The sequence below is a fragment of the Erpetoichthys calabaricus genome, chromosome 2 (genome assembly GCF_900747795.2).
Source record: "Erpetoichthys calabaricus chromosome 2, fErpCal1.3, whole genome shotgun sequence".
NCBI classification, from domain to species: Eukaryota; Metazoa; Chordata; class Cladistia; order Polypteriformes; family Polypteridae; genus Erpetoichthys; species Erpetoichthys calabaricus.
The window spans coordinates 305,607,644-305,625,732 of record NC_041395.2 but is presented as its reverse complement, the minus strand read 5'-3'; the positions used below and the strand labels follow the sequence as shown (position 1 = coordinate 305,625,732).

At 37.8% G+C, this 18,089-nt stretch overlaps 1 protein-coding gene across 1 annotated transcript in view; it reads left to right on the top strand.

Moving 5' to 3' along the window:
- The window catches only part of sorcs3a (sortilin related VPS10 domain containing receptor 3a), a 1,273,344-nt gene extending 1,255,513 nt beyond the window's left edge, over nucleotides 1–17,831 (top strand). Inside the window, exon 28 of the mRNA XM_051922209.1 lies at nucleotides 16,849–17,831. Within this exon, the coding sequence (XP_051778169.1) occupies nucleotides 16,849–16,913 (65 nt within the window). The 3' untranslated portion in view covers nucleotides 16,914–17,831. The remainder of the gene's footprint in view (nucleotides 1–16,848) is intronic.
- The last annotated feature ends 258 nt before the right edge of the window (nucleotides 17,832–18,089 follow it).

Sequence of the window (18,089 nt, the reverse complement as noted above, 5' to 3'; positions counted from 1 at the left end):
GTAATTTGTCACTTCACTTGTTTTAGTTATAATCAGTATTTTGATTAATTTATTTCTGTGTCTTCTTGGAGTTATATGTAAAAGTTATATGTCACTAGTAAAACTTGCTGATCCTCAGCCTTAAATAAAAGTCAAACAAAAACCAACTTACATATAAGAAGCTGTTGATACTTCTTATGTTTTGTAAATAATTACTACAAAAGGCTAGCTTTGACAATCCTTTTAACTGTGAATGTGCATTTCTATCCCTGGGGCATTTTTGCATTCCATATCCTGGGGCCTTGTTTATAGAACTTTGCATGGGTACAAGCCTGAAAAATTTCACAAACCAAAAAACAGGAAAAAAAAAATCAGATTTATAAAACCTGGCATACACACAGTTGTACGCAATTTACCATTTATAAATCAACAATCAACTTGTAAATACACATATGTTGACACATCTCAAACACCACCCTGAAACATTTATATACGGAACATGCTAATCAACCTCATACATATGCAGTCATGGTGCTGCAGACCTTCACTGACTGGTGGATTAGCTCCCCCTGATGTGTCGAGACCCCACCACCTACATTCTAGAGCATCTGGCAGTGTCCCGCAACTGACAGTGCAGGATCATACACAGCATAATAACGCCTCTCTCCACATTTTGAGCCTCTATTTATGTGTACGTAAGTTTCATAAACGAGACCACTGAACTTTGCCTTGCATGCCTATCATCCAGCATGTCTGTCTGCTGCTCAAGTGGTCTGTATTCAGTATAACCTCTTACTTGTCAATGTGATTTAGTGACTTTTCAGCTTATTCTTTCTTATTCTACACCACTTAATCACCTTCTATTTTGTGTTTGGCAGTAAACAGATGTTGCTGCCCTTCTTCTTCTTTCTTCCTATTATGGTGTTTTCCATCACAGGATTGGTCTCTGTGGTTTGCTTGATGTTCAGTAGATGTTGGCCTGCTCTTTTTGTTTCTACCAAATCAATTGGTTGTGCGCTTACTTTGCCACAATAAACACACAACCCTAGATAACTCTGCCAAGGTTGCTGCTATCTAAAACATTAACATATTAGGACATATTAGGTCATAATCTTTCAATTAAGACTAAGGTCAAGGTTCTAGCCCCAGTAGTTTGCAATTAATTTCATGACGGACATGCAGACGTTAGTATTTTATTATTTTATATGGGATTGCACTGGGTGTGATGAGGATGGACGAAACTGGAAATTAATACATTAGATGGCCAGTCAAAACAAAGTTAGAGAGGCAAGATTGTGCTGGTTTGGACATGTTCAGAGAAGAGATGCTGGGTATATTGGGAAAAGGATTCTAAGGATAGAGCTGCCAGACAAGAGGAAAAGTGGAAGTCCTAAGGGAATGTTTATGGATGTGGTGATAGAGGACATGCAGGCGATGGGTGTGACGGAGCAAGATGCAGAGGACAGAAAGATATGGAACAAGATGATCCACTGTGGTGACCCCTAATGGGAGCAGCCGAAAGAACAAGAAGACGGGTTTTGATACCCAAAGAATTCAAATTTAACATTTATTTTTTTTGTTTTAAATTAGTTTTAAAGTCATTCAATTATATTTGTGCCTTTTCCAACATCATGTATTTTCACAGATGCTGCCATTTTGTCACTTCATTGCCATGATGCAGTGACCTGTTGTCAGGGGCGTTGCCTAAGGGGTTGAGACTTTTCAGTTACTGGAGTGACGATATAATGGTCAACACAATACACTTCCAGGCCACCTGAGATTACAGATAAACCTGAGAGTAAGAGTGTGTTTTCTTTTTTGACTTTAGTGTGCTGATCTTGGGCTTCAACTGTTGGCAAAGAATTGTGGTTTCTGTTTGGGATTAGGTGAAAGATAGGCTGGACCACTGATCTAGATTTCTGGCTTGTTTTTTTCTTTTGGATTCTGTTTCACCTTCCTGTAACAATCACACCTGTCTCCTGGTTCTTTCTGGGCAGGGCCGTCACATTTTGATAGCCATACACAGATCATCATTCACCTCCTATATTTTACTCTGCATTAAGTAATTCAACTGGTAATGAAGCCTGTGTTTACTGGACAAAGTATTTAATTGCTTGAACAGTTCTTTTCTTCTTACGTTTATTTCCAGGCTAAAATGAACAGTTTTATTTCTTCACTGAACACTAAAAATTGAATAAAAATGTGTGCTTTCAGAGGTTGTGGATTACAAAATACACACATTTTATAACCCACTTAATCAACATTTGAGCGGTAGTTTCTTTGGACTACCCAGTCCAAGGCACGAAACAACCCAGCACAGGGCAACTGTCCATTAGAGGATTGTAGTGGATTATGAATCTTAGAATTAGTTTTTTCATTACAATTTTTACAGGTATGTTCTGCTGGTTGTCTAAAGAATTTACACACTTATTATTTCATATCTCTGAAAAAGCCGTGTCCATCATCCTAAATGAATAAATACATTTTTACCATCATCTAGATGAAAACGTAATTCTGGGATGTTGCATCTGTTTGCCATTTACTGTAATGTAATCAATATTAAATTCATATACTTCCTACAGTAACAAAACTAAGAGTCCCAGGACCTCTGACACTTTTAGTTACATTAAAGAAAAAGAAAGATTACACTTGAGCACCGTATCAAATGCTAATGATAGATAGATAGATAGATAGATAGATAGATAGATAGATAGATAGATAGATAGATAGATAGATAGATAGATAGATAGATAGATAGATAGATACTTTATTAATCCCAAGAGGAAATTCACATACTCCAGCAGCAGCATACTGATAAAGAAAATATTAAATTAAAGAGTGATAACAATGCAGGTATACAGACAATAACTTTGAATAATGTTAACGTTTACCCCCCCGGGTGGAATTGATGAGTCGCATAGTGTGGGGGAGGAACGATCTCCTCAGTCTGTCAGTGGAGCAGGAGAGTGACAGCAGTCTATCGCTGAAGCTGCTCTTCTGTCTGGAGATGATACTGTTTAGTGGATGCAGTGGATTCTCCATGATTGACAGGAGTCTGCTCAGCGCTCATCGCTCTGCCACAGATGTCAAACTGTCCAGCTCCATGCCTACAATAGAGCCTGCCTTCCTCACCAGTTTGTTCAGGCGTGAGGCGTCCCTCTTCTTTATGCTGCCTCCCCAGCACACCACCGCATAGAAGAGGGTGCTCACCACAACCGTCTGATAGAACATCTGCAGCATCTTATTTCAGATGTTGAAGAACGCCGGCCTTCTAAGGAAGTATAGTCGGCTCTGTCCTTTCTTACACAGAGCATCAGTATTGGCAGTCCAGTCCTTTTGCTCCTTTTCATTATTTTTACAAAAAAATTAAAGTAAAATGATTGGTTCTAAAGTTTTCTTTGTCTTTCTGTTAAACTGAGAAACGTGAATTGCCTTAGTACACCTTGGTATGCAGAAAATCTTCAAATTCCTATAGGCATAAGGCACTGTTAGATGAAAAATTCCATCATTTGTTGGTTTCCTCATGGTAGTGCCATTTCAGAATGTCCTGTACAAGAAGGTCCTCCAATGAAGTAATGCTTTTTAAACAGAATGGCCATTAAATCCCATTTACATTATTTTCATGTTGTACTGTATATGCCACTCACTTTGAGCTAATACCCTATGCGCTGAGACTCTGTCATTCTAGAAGATTCCACTACTCTCAGTGTAGAAATGCTTCACCAAACTGTGAATGTGGTCACTTAGAAGTGTTACATTTTAATGTTGTTTGCTTTACTTACCTTACTTACTTGTAAGACCAGGCATACAATCCAAACTGATCTGCTCTTCTGTACAGTTACAGTTACAATCCCCATAGGAGTTACAATGTATACACTATGTTTGTGTATGTACAGCATGCATTTTACTATGGAATTATACACCAGCCAATATTAACTTGGAAATATTTCAAAAGATGTATCCTGCCTCAGCTACTATTTAAAAGCCTAGAAGCTGCACTTCTACTAGGAAACAGAATTCAGCTCTGAACAATGCCAAGCTATCATCATAGAAATTAAAAATGAAGGAGTCAAAAACTTTCTAATTGTATGGGGGTGACACATGCTGATGGAAAAAAATGTCTTCAGGCTATGGCAATATGATAATTGAGACTCAAATTTTCTTCTGTGCAGTGCAGGACAGAGTGAAGGAAGCATTAGAAGTGCAGTGGCACATACAGTGAGGACAGCATGCATTTTTATATGTCTTTACATTGTTCTTAAGTCCTAAGTATAAATAATAAAGAACATTTTTTATGACTGTAGAGCTAGGAGCTTCCAATTACAAATAAGGAATCTAATCAACTGAAAATATAACAATAAATAAAAAGTAATTTAATGCCCTGAGTCACTAGGTAACCGATCTAATGGTCAAAGAAAGAATAAAACTACCAGGGTGAGAAAAAAGATCAGTAAGCCTTCCTGTAATTTGATGCACTGATTAAGGCCAAAAGTGTAATTCAAGTGAATGTACACTTACAATAGGCTTAATTGTCGGGTTGTGAGGCCTTGTGACAGTCCAGGTCAGCTCCATGCTCCCTAATTGCTTCCAGGAGCCACTTGAACCCAGAATCATTGATAAAATACCCGAGGACGAGCCGGGCAAATGAGGACAGACACAGTCAGCAAGGGGTTGGTTAAGTTATTTTAAACCAACAAACAAACAGTGTCAAAAAGTTGCTTTCAAATGTCAATAACTAATCCAGTTAAAAAGATGTGCAAGGTGGGGGATAAAATAAATAAATAATCCACTATAAATAAATAAATATCTCAGGCAGATTCCTTAAAATAGTCACAAGCCCAAATGCCTTTCTAATTTCTGGCATTTCCTCAGCTTATTCCATCAGGACCTCGCCCACCAACAGGTGCAGTCATCCAATAATCCTGCGTTCGGGTTTCTTCCACCACTCCCTCGACGTCCGTAGGACTCCCCTCCGAACCCCACTAAGTGCCCAGCCCCGTTTTTGAGCGCAGGCCTGCCACTCGTTCCCTGGGGCATATTCTTGACCACCTGCCTCCTCCCCATACAGCACAGGCTCCTCTCCATCCTATCGCTTTCCCCTTCCCTAAGCTTTGTTCATTCCTTTCTCTCTCTCTTCTTCTTTTCTTTCTGATCCTCTTCTTGATCTCTTACTGTATTCATTTTCGATCCTGTCTTTGCCATGCATACTCCCCTTCATAACCCCGATTGAGTGCAGGTGCTGTCTTCCACCACCTCCGAGGTGTGAATGAAGTGCTTGACTGACCCCCATCAACCTCGGAGTGGCACTTGCAAGGTCACACATGCACCTGCACCTGCCCGGAGGTGGGACTCCCGATTATTCATTTAAAGTATGGAATGCCACAAACCTTTCTCATCACAGGCCCATCTTAAAAAATGTAAGATTTGATAGTCATAATCCTATTTATTAATCAAATGGTTGTACACTTAATTTAGGCTTATATTTGTTTAGTACAGTATATAAAACACATAAAGATTGTAAATATATAGGATGCTATAACAATAAACTAATAAATTGCATATTTCATTTTCCAACCTACATTGATTGATGAACCCATTTATTAATCTCACGCTTACAGACTCTTGATGTATTTGCTAGCTGCATGCCCATTTCTTATGCTAATAACTTTTAACTATTTTTACATTCAAACTTTATGGACTTTATTCTTTGGGACGGAGTTTAGTAATTAATACTTTCATTCTATGTCAAAATTTAAAACTGCAAGTGCAGCTAATTTGCATGCATACATTCTCAAACCCACTTGTCTAATTCAGGGCCATGGAGAGGCACAGTCTATTTCAGTCACACCAAGTAGGCAGGGAACATCCCTGGACAGGGTAGCAGTCCTTCTGAGAACATGTATGAGCACAAACACACACTCATTGACCTTCAGAAAAATTTAGAATCGCCAGTTAATGTAACCTGCACATCTTTGGGGAGATGGGAAAAATTCATAGAACCAGGAGGAAATTCCACACAGATGCAAAGAACATGTAGAGACTACACAATCAAAAAAAAGTTTCAGACTCTGAACCAAAGACCATAGATTTGTGAGGTGGCATTGATAACCACAGTGACACCATGTTTCTGAGGTACTAAGGTGAGGAATTAGATGCAGCAGGTTGTTTAAGTAAATAACACAGGATTAGATACTTCCATGTTTGCATGTAGAAGGAGTAAAGTACTGAAATTTGGGAAGCAGTTATGTCAAATATACAAAGTGTTCTTTCACATTCCAAAGATGTGAAATTAAGTCAGTAGAGTTCTAATTAAAAGTGCCATTCAGTGAGCAAATGTATGGCTGTGTTGGAATACACCCTGCAACGACTTATTGTGTAGACTTGGTGCTCATCTTCTTGCTGATGAGGTGCACTTCAGATGACGTCTGAAACCAATCAACACGTAAAGAATTTGGTTAGGAAGATGAAAGTACGGATTGACCATAAGTCAATTTAGTTTGCTAATATGCCCACAAACCTGTGGATAAATTTTGAAATAAGCCCTTTCCTTTAACATTATTGTCATTCTGTTTCAAATGTTTGTTACAAAGACTTGTCAGTGTACCAGATTTTAAAATGAAGCTCCCCTAAATTCTACTTTATTAGTTTCACAGGCATGTTATTCATTCCATTCATTAGACAGATACATGCATTGTTCTGACAGTTCTGATGGCTGACAATATAATCACCAAGCTTGTCACATAGGCTATTTTCTTTCCAAATGTAATTTTGCTAGAGTAGAGAAGAGTGTACGTTTTGCATATGCATCTTTGCATGCATATACACTGAGACCCTGCTATTACAATGTCAACATAATCATGAGAGGGAATTATAATTAGATCTTTTTCAGAGTATAACTACAGTGGCAATAATAAAAAAAAAAAAAAACAGAAACTTAAAACAAATTATTGATTGCTGCTGCCATTACTGCAATGACTCAAGGCAATTACAAACAATAGAAATCATTTGTATTTTGTATTATATATATAAAATCACAGGTTTTCATTAGATGTTATCAAAAGTACAAAATTCAATGAGTCAGATGAGAAATAATGGAGGCTAGACTGTAACTTCTATCTGTGTTATAGATGAAGAAACCCTGTTTCATATGCTCTAAATAATGCTTACTGGATTTGTGCCATTAGTGAGCAAGAGCAGTGCATAACACCATAATACTAATAATCACATCCTTAGTATCTTTGCCTGTCTAATTGTTGATTTATGTTTTATTCTGACAGACATGCTGTTTATACTTACTAAATATAACTAAGATACAAAAAAGCTACAGATGTGTGCCAATACGGGTAGATAGGGACTGTCCAACTGTCTGACCTAAGTAAGCAACTTGATTATATCATGTGCTTAAAATTAATGGGTGCATTATGCAATAGCATAACTTTTCTTTATCAATAATTCACATTACAGTAATTAAAATCTATGTGCTGATCATATAAGTTATTGATGGCTGGACAAATTACACAGGGTAACATTTGAAGGTGAAAATCATTGTTAGCCTGAAGGGTGCAGGTGGCAGAGATGTAATATAATTTAGAAAGTGAATCCCTAGGCATTTTAATACATCACTGGCCATTTATTAATGTAGCACAAGGGTGATGACAACAAGTATACACTTATTTTTGTAAGCTCTACTTTAGACTGATTTTTAGGGGGAAAGTGAGGTTATTCGCAACCATGGGCATTACCATTTGTAAAGAAATGTAATTTTGCATGATCTGTAAGGGAAAATTGTTCAAGAAAAAGCAGTTACCTTTTTAAATCTTCAGAGTGTGTGGAATTTCTGCTGCGAGTGTGTGTTTAAATCTGGGGATGAGCAACACACGGGTCCACATACCAGCGTTGTTACAGCCAGCCTCCTCTGTCATAAAGTGGGGTGGAGTGCCTAGAGAAGAACAGTCAAATTTGGTTTAATTACTTGCTTTAGTTTAAGTGATGTGAATTCCATAACTCAGAGCAAATAAGTTTTATCTTATAGTTGAGAAAGCATTGCATGCATTATCTCTGCATGGCAGCTCACCACTTATGGTGATTCACCCACACGACCTGAGATGTTTCAGGGAACGCACTGTGAATGACCCTTCATCCACCTCGATAGGTGAAAGGGGGTGGACGAGGTCATGGACTGACAGCCTTATCTTGAAGCCTTTATTTAAGGAGTTGCCAGCCAGCAGGGGTCTTCAGTTAATCAAAAGAGAGAAGATAAGGAGTTTACTGCTTGAGTGTTTGTGTGAGCAGTGGATAGGTTGCTTGAACATTTATTTTTCTGTGTAAATATTTTTTCTGTATATATCCCTTAGTGATAGTTTGGTATATATGTGTGTGTGTATATATATATATATATATATATATATATATATATATATATAATATAAATATATAGGTAAATATATGGTTATTGAAAATTGTAATCACCTGCCACTTCAAGTCTGATTAGATATTTGAATTCAGATTAGACAATATTGTAAGATTCACCTATATTGATTCATATGACAAAAACATTTTGATACCTGTTGTAATTTTTCAAGTGCATACACTGGAATCTTTTACTTAGATGAGACTTGGACAATAAAAATCTGTGCCTTTGATTCTTAAAGAAAGATGCCGTAGTGCATTAAGAATATGACTCTTAATTATACTGAGTCTGGAATTGTAAGTAAACTTGTGAAATTTTCAAATAACACCATAATTGAGGAGATACACGCCTTTACAAAAACTTTTGGACAGTCTTCTAAACAGTATATGTCTAAAGATGTAAATTAATGTAGTCAAGCAGGTTGATTTTATGCATGTTCTTTATTCATGACATGTTCAGCCATAATAAATGTACATAGCTACAGGGGATATTAAGGAAATGTATTGGATATTATGAAAAATGAACCACTTTATATTTGGCCTTATACCAAAGCTACTCATAGGCACGTGAGTTAGAAACTCTGCTCAACTATAATTCATTTTAAATGTGTTTGTTGATTTATTTTCGGACAGTTGCCTTAAAAACACACTCAGGGTTTGCCTATAGCAGTGAGCACATTATGCTCAGGCAAGCAGAAACAAAAATAACAGGATATTCAAAAAAATTGGCACAGATCCAGCTCAGAGTCAACCTATAGACACATATATACTTGGAAAATGAAACACAGAGAAAAGAAATCCAACCTGGAGAAAAAGCTACCTCATGATGCAATACTCAACGCTGGTCAATGCTCCCTATAAGTCATCTTATGTCAATGCTACCATCATCCAATTATATGCAAATAGATTACAATAACGAATATAAGAGTGCATTAATCATGAATTTAACCAACTGTCCAAAGAGATGATAAAAACCTTAAAGGTGAGGCATTAAAAGAAAGAATGTAAAAATGCAACCTGTAGAGATACAGCTCAGATAGACAAGGGCAAACATAAAAAATAAGACAGAGATGCAAAGAGAACTAAAGGACTTAAAAATGCTTTTTCCTACCAGTCTCGATAATGTAAGGGACTCACTTTTACCTCACATACATTGTAGCCATAGCATCAAACAAAAAATCTGAACACTTCCAACAGAGCTTACACCAGGAAATCTGAAACTATAAAGGATACAATTGAAGACTTGGAAAGTCACTCCAGGCGAGCTGTCAGCATTTCAGACATCACAAGAGGAGGACAGCTTACTTTGCTTATATTTAATTTATTACCAAGATACTTGAAAGCTGCTTCAAAATAACTGCAAATTGGGAAAACATTTTACAAACATGGTAAGCGACTGTATGCAGATGTGAAATCCAGTGATTTTTTTTTCTATGCTAGGATTCAGAGAAAGTTTTTTGCTGCGCTAGGAACAAAGGAAGGACACTGGGTGTATATGTTTCTGATTACAGTGATAAAGCTATAGACAAGAGAGAAAAGCACTTTTAAATGGCCTTTAGTCACAATTTTGAAATGCAGCAATCCATTAAGAGCTTGTTTATTCAGCCTGAGTGAAATTCACACTGAAAGATCAGATTCTTCTATTCCACAAATCCACATATCATGAGCATATCCTGAAATTCCATCTTAAGGACTGAATGAACAGCAATAAATGGATAAGCAGATAGTCTTATTGCTCTTACAGAAGAAAAGAAAAAAGACAGAAAAACTCTTGTTGCTATTAAAGAAAAATACCTGTAATCTTACTCTTAAATTAAGCTAATTAAAACTACTAACAGGGTGGCACTGTGGCGCAGCGGTAGTGCTGCTGCCTCACAGTAAGGACCTGGGTTCGCTTCCCGGGTCCTCCCTGCGTGGAGTTTGCATGTTCTCCCCATGTCTGCGTGGGTTTCCTCTGGGTGCTCTGGTTTCCTCCCACAGTCTAAAGACATGCAGATTAGGTGCATTGGCGATCCAAAATTGTCCCTAGTGTGTGGGTGTGTGTGCCCTGCGGTGGGCTGGTACCCTGCCCGGGGTTTGTTTCCTGCCTTGCACCCTATGTTGGCTAGGTTTGGCTCCAGCAGACCCCCGTGACCCTGTGTTAGGATATAGCGGGTTGGAAAATGACTGACTGACTGAAACTACTAGCACAGGGGTAGGCAATGTCGGATGGTCTACCCTCCATTTTATTTTAGCAGGGAGAAATAATACTGGGTGCGGCACGGTGACACAGTGGGTAGCGCTGCTGCCTCGCAGTTAGGAGACCCGGGTTCGCTTTCTGGATCCTCCCTGCATGGAGTTTCCTCCCACAGTCCAAAGACATGCAGGTTAGGTGCATTGGCGATCCTAAATTGTCCCTAGTATGTGCTTGGTGTGTGGGTGGGTATGTGTGTGTGTGTGTGCGCCCTGTGGAGGGCTGGCCCCCTGTCCGGGATTTGTTCCTGCCTTGCACCCTGTGTTGGCTGGGATTGGCTCCAGCAGACCCCCGTGACCCTGTGTTAGGATATAGCGGGTTGGAAAATGACTGACTGACTGAAACTACTAGCACAGGGGTAGGCAATGTCGGTCCTGGTGAGCCGCAGTGGCTACAGGTTTTCATTCCAACCCAATTGCTTAATTAGAAACCAATCATTGCCAATCTCAGACCTTGTTTAATTTTATGGCTTGTTAGTCTGTGCAATGTAAGGCTCTTATATCGTAGATTTTTTTCCTTTCCAAGGATATCATCCAAATGATTTGAAGCCTAAAACAGATCATTTTCAGTCTGTCACATTTTTCTATTAAGTGTTTTATTAAATCAAACAGTGCATGATGAACACACACAGATGTAATTGGAAAAAGCTAGCTGGAGAACTGCTGGCTGCTTTGTCTTTTACATCTTATTGCTAATAAGGAGCAATTAAAACACTGAATGCAGCAGTTTAAGATTGAAATAAGCAATTAAGGTTGGAGAACCTTAATAAGCGAGACCACTAAAATGAAGCATCAAAATGTCACTTAAGCAATATGTGCTTCATCAGCAATAATTAAGTTCTCGTTAAGGAACTGGGTTGGAACAAAAACCTGCACATACTGCGGCTCTCCAGGACCGACATTGCCCACCCCTGTACTAGCACAACAGGAAATAATATAAATATATATTCATAGTTTATATTTTTTTGGATGTAAAGTTTTAGCCACAAAATAAGATATAATACCATCATTGTTAGCTTTCTGCTTACTACCATTCTTCCTTTAATGCTGTTATTAATATTTGTATTAATACAATTTGTATTCTGTCCATCTGTTTTCTTGCAGACTTGTCTAGTTCAGGGTCACAGGGAGACTCTGGCTCTCCTGACAACATTTAGTACAGGTGAACCTGCATTACCCTGGATGGTGCACCAGTCCATGGCAGGGCACATTCACTCATACTGTGCCAATTTAAAGTATTGAAATGTGGGAACAAGTAGCACATAGACATGGGGCAAATATATACACATCACATGAGCAGGGACACTCCACAGTGCAGAGCTGTGAGGCAGCTGCATAAAATACTTTGCGACAGTGTGGCCTGCCATTTACATTAAATTTATTAATATATCTTCAATCCTCTTTTTGTGACATTACAATTTGTGCCAATTTAAAGTTTTGAGATGTGGGAACAAGTAGCACATAGACATGGGGCAAATATACATACATCACATGTGCATGTACTGATACTCAGCAGTGTAGAGCTGTGAGGCAGCTGCATAAATTACTTTGCGACAGTGTGGCCCGCCATTTACATTAAATTTATTAATACTAGGGGGGCTCCGCCCCCTGCTCACTTCGCTTGCCCATCCCCAGGTTTGGCTTACTGGATATACCATTTAAAGAGATTGTTATTTTCATGGGAATTGTTACATATGCATTATTTTCACTTTTACTTTAAAACTTTTGTAAAAACAATACTTGTGCATTATTTCCGGCCCCGGGCATGGTTATATCTCTTTCTCGCAGGACGTATAACACTGCTCGCGTTGAGAAGGGGGGGTGGGGGGTGGGCGTCTGAACGAATGCTAAGGAGATGCTGTCTGTTCATCTGCTGTCTTTCTGCTGCTGCTGCTGGCGAGCTGCGTGTTCTGTTTGTTGCGCTGCCCGTCGATCATTTTAAAGCCTGTACAGCAGCTGTCCTTTTGCCACCTCGTATCTCTGCCACTCACATTGTGAATCACGTCGGATCATCTGCTGGCTTTCTGCTGCTGGCGAGCTGCGTGTTTTGCTTGTCATTGTTTTAACAGCTGGGAGCAAGTTAAAGTGTCTCTCGCGGGACTTCATATTGTCTTCCGAGAAGATCACATCTCGTCTCCCTAGTCTCCCTCCCAAAGATTTTTTTTATAACAGAGAGATATCTCCAATACTCTTTGTGTGACATTGCAAATTTATTATTTTATCATTAATTATTATGCTGTAATTTCAAAGTGTTTTTTAAGTAGTTGTAGGGTATAGTGCAAAGAGACTGGAAGAGAAATGGAATATGAATGACTTCATCTGTTGTGCTCATTCTTATACCTGTATGCCTACTTTAGAGCTTGTCATGGAAGACGTGTTGTTTTGCTTCTGGCACTCTGATGGCATGTTAGAGGACTGGATCTTTGCAGCTGTGTATCTTTGCCTCATGTGCAGGGCCAATGTACAACATATGTGGGATCAAGTCAGGAAAAATTTAGGACTGCTAAGTATTTAATTTTCAATTTCTTCTCTAATGTATATACTCTTTTTACAAGCTTAACTGGTTAGACAAGCACGTAACCTGTTTACAGTTAATATTTGCTGATTATATTTATTTTTGCATTTGGTCAGAGCAGGGCAACGTGCTACCCATTATGGTGTACAAAGTGTTTTTCTTTTCATAATTACATATTTCTAGATATTAACACCATCTACATTTACTTAAAAACTTCCTCTAGGAACATAAAAATAGACAACACAAGATGCTCACTTAACCTGGAATGTGAATGGACCAGTTCATACAATAAAATGGTAAAGAGTGCTATTATACATTCTGTCAGTGACAGGTAAGTAGTTAGCATTGTATTTGACCCAGTGGGGAAATTTAGATTTATAGAAGCTCAAGAAATACAGAAATTTTCTAACAATATCAACAACTTCCCTCAGACACACACAAGCATTGCGAAAAAGAGAAAGAGTCTGACTTGGGTGATCATAAGAGAGCAGTCATAGTAAGGCATTATAAATGCACATATTTGTGAAGGCAGATACTGTTATTAGAAAAGGATTGGTGTTTCAGTTTGCTTTTGCTCTTCTATCTCTAAAATAATCACTAATTCCAGGGGTCATTATGTCATTGTAGAGAAAAAAAAATCAGAGATAGAAAAACTGTTCATTTCCAACATTCCCCTTCCTTATAGGCACAATCATAAACATACACAGAATATTTACTTTGTCAAACATGTATCCACACAAATCAGCATCTTTACTGAAACAATTCTGCTGTTAAGGAATAATTTTTTTCTTTAACTCTGTATAGCAAATCTATTACACAGTTTCATTCTTTTATCTGTAAAGTTGATCATAAACATGCATTTTCACCCCAAATTTTTATAAAATAACTTACTTTACAAAAATAATTTTCTTTTCTATTAAAGGAGTGACCTAGTATTATAGGAATAATTCTTACTATGAGCACAGTAAGAAACTGAACAAAATCTTAACATATCAAATCAAATAAACAACAAAAAAAGGTATCTTAATATTATGCCGAGAAAAACAGTCCTACAGATACAGTATATATACCGTTTATAACAGAGCAAATTTTGGAGACACTAGGAGTTTGTAATACTTCCCAGATTTTGCTGATAGTTTAGAAATAACAATGTCCAAATTAATGTATTTTTTTCAAAAGTTAGATATACTGGCACCACATTTAGGACTGCATCCCACCTTGATCCCAGTATTGCTGGTATAGGCATTGTTTCTCCACAGTCCTGAAATGACAATGGATGTATAGCAGTTTCGTGTATTGTACTTGAAGACACTGTCCAGCCAACTGAGACACTGTGCTGAATAAAACAGGCAACAATTATGTTTCTCTGGTTCCCAAACTGCATTATCTCTTTCAGGACATTCTAGAGGCAAAAAGTGCTCTTTTGTGCACATTTAGACTCCTTCTGCTTATAGATTTACGATATGTGCAGATAAATCTGCAACAAAATTGGAGTCGCTACTTTTATTTTCCCATGCAGTGTCACTCCATATATATGTTGAGAAATTCTTGTTAAGTATGTGTCTGTCAGAATCTACTGTATCAAATATTTTTTTACCTAAAATATATCCTAGGATACTCTAGGCAGGGAGAGCAGAATAGAGAGCTGCCCTGAAACACGGACCTCAGTGGTCTGGAATACAAAGAGTCATTTGCTGCTGACTGTAGAGCTACTACTAGGTATTTGCAAGAAGTGACTCTCCGCCGGGTTTAAAGCTGCTCAAAGACCTACTGAGGTTGGGTTCAGGACATGTGTTATGGGCAATGGCTGGACTGGTGGAAAGATGAGATAGGCCAGAGGTGAGAGACAGAGTGAGCTGAAGTTGAGAATGTTTATGGGACTTAAAGGTAGAGTAGTAGCCCAGCCACTCCACCTGTTAGACAAGGTTAAGCACCTGTATAGGTGAGAGCATAGTGGTTGCAAATTTAGTTGTTTTGTTCTCTATTTCCTGTTTTGTTTTCTCCCTACATTTACCTATCTGCTACCTAGACATTTAATAAATCTTTTATCTTCTCTTGCCCTCGTTTTCTGTGTTTTGTGAATGAGGCCATAGAGTCCCTTAGTTGCTATCAATGCTACTGCTTTACACATCAGCATATAACTAAACGATTATGTATTTCTTATCAAGTCCTAAAGACTTGTCATTATTTATTCAATGAAAATATGACAACACACCAAGAAGTAATTACACCCCACGATTCTCTAACCTGCAGAACCATCTTTAGTTTCACTAACTTGAAGTACGTATTTACATCATAGAGGAGAAATGTTCACTCTCTTGTACTTGCAATATTTTTTTAATTCCTTAATATTTGAGGCCATTCATTTATATACATTGTCTCACTTTGGTTCATGAGTGGACTTTGACTTCCATATTGATATTTGCTTTTTCACACATGGCTTCTGCATGTTCTCTTATTTTTTTTCAAAAAAAAGTAAAACATGTTTTCATTTGAGGTTAGATTTATCACATTTTAAGACTTGAAATTTAGTAGTAAATGTTTGTTAATTATGTTTTGATGTGAAAAAGCATACAACTTAAATTGTGTTGACTGTGTATATGGAAAATATGCTTAGTGGACATTCATCAAAACACAGGTTTTAAAAGTACAATACAATACAATACATCCATCCATTATCCAATGCAATTTATTTTTGTATAGCCCAAAATCACACAAGAAGTTCTGCAGTGGGCTTTTACAGGCCGTGCCTTTTGACAGCCCCCCAGCTTTGACTCTCTAAGAAGACAAGAAAAAACTCCCAAAAAAACCCTTGTAGGGAAAAAATGGAAGAAACCTTGGGAAAAGCCAAGCAAAATGACACCTTTTATTGGCTAACTAAAAAGATTACAATATGCAAGCTTACGAGGCAACTCAGGCCCCTTCTTCAGGCAAGATGTAAAGGGGGCCTGAGTTGCCTCGAAACCTTGCATATTGTAATCTTTTTAGTTAGCCAATAAAACGTGTCATTTTGCTTGGCTTTTCTCTACATTCATAATGGCTAACACGGTACAACACCCTAGTACTACAAAGAAACCTTGGGAAAGGCAGTTCAAAAAGAGACCCCTTTCCAGGTAGGCTGGGTGTGCAGTGGGTGTCAAACAGAACAAATCCTCAATACAGTATAAAAATAAAAATTTTACAAGTACGGAGCAGAATTTCAACAGTAGATGATATCACATAATATGATTTGGATTTGTTTAGAGTCCTGGAGACCTCAGCCATCCCCCATTTGGCCATTCCACAGCTGAAACAGCACTGGGCCAGCCAATCCGATGAAAGGACCCCTCTACCCCACGATTCCTGCAATCCTCCATCAGGGATGACTTTACTTTAGGCAGGCAAAACAACTTGGCAAAGTACATAGCAGAGAATGACGAACATGTTTAAACCTATAGTAATTTTAATTCAAGTAAACATGAGCAATACAATGTTCTAATGTAGTGGTTTATATGAAAACGAGCAGTCATAACTGTCACCTGTACAAAGGAACATTGTCACTGACACTGTCACACAGACCCATAATATGTGCATTGCATGCTTATGTATGAACTGATTTTTTTTTGTATAAATAGTGGCAATATCATAAGAATATCATTTAAAGAAATAAAGCAAAAACTCTTGATTGCAATACACTATCATTTATTTTATATTATATTTCTTCTCTTTTCCAGGTGGAATTGCAACAATTGGTGAGAGTGAAAGCACAAGGGAAATTCCAAACTGCACTAGCGTTTAAAAAGCTGTGATGCAACAATGTGTACAGACATTTTGGGGATTTTTTTTTCCTTTTTTCTAAAAACACAAGTCAGTGTTAATAGTTTTTAAGGACCTCATTTATGAATATCCATGGAACTGACTTTTTCTTAAGATGCATCCTTGCCTTTAAATTTTACTGGCACAAATGTCACATCGGGGAACGAGATTACGGCTTTAGCCCTGCACTAACTCAAGAGCTCACTTCAGTTCTGCATTTGATGAAGACATCCAAGTAGCTCATTTACTGTTGCACTGACTGTTTGAAAACATCAATAATAGGTCACACAAAAAGTAAATTTGTGGCTGATCACATTTCTGTTAAGATTTGTGTAAAAAACATCGATATCCTATAATTTAGTACTAGTGAAGTTAAAATGTCTTCTTCTGAATTTGTAAGCTGCTCTCATTGGGCTTTCATAAATTATTAGTATGATGGATGGTGGAACACACAGTCTGCAAGTATACAAATCAGTAGGCTGAAGCAACGTACACAGTTGTGTTGGATTGCCAATGAGGTATTGCCTTGCAGCTCTTCATAAATGAGGTCCTGGATATGTGCATGTTAATACTGAGGACACAGAAGGCATACTGTAGATAAAGTCTGTTGTATATAGTTTTTTTTTTTTATTCTCTAAAAATTGTCCTCTTGTTAAATACGTAAAAAAGGACACTCCACCAACATTTTTACCATGTCTCACAGATCAAAACTTTGGAATCTTTTTGGTTGTTTGCTTGTTTTTAAAAAAACATATCGTAAACTCCCTTATCATAGAAACAATTTCCTACACTTAAAGGTAATACGGTTTGCTGACATGGCGCAAATTGGTTATACAGGGTTTTTCTTCAGCCAGTTTGACTATGGCAGTAATATAAAAAAATGAAAGGATTTGTATAACATACAGGGAAAAGCCAAGCAAAATGACACCTTTTATTGGCTAACTAAAAAGATAACAGTATGCAAGCTTTCGAGGCATACATCTTGCCCGAAGAAGAGGCCTGAGTTGCCTCGAAAGCCTGCATATTGTAATCTTTTTAGTTAGCCAATAAAAGGTGTCATTTTGCTTGGCTTTTCTCTACATTCATAATGGCTAACACGGTACAACACCCTAGTACTACATATAACATACAGGGCACTTTTACAGCCTTTTTATTGAAG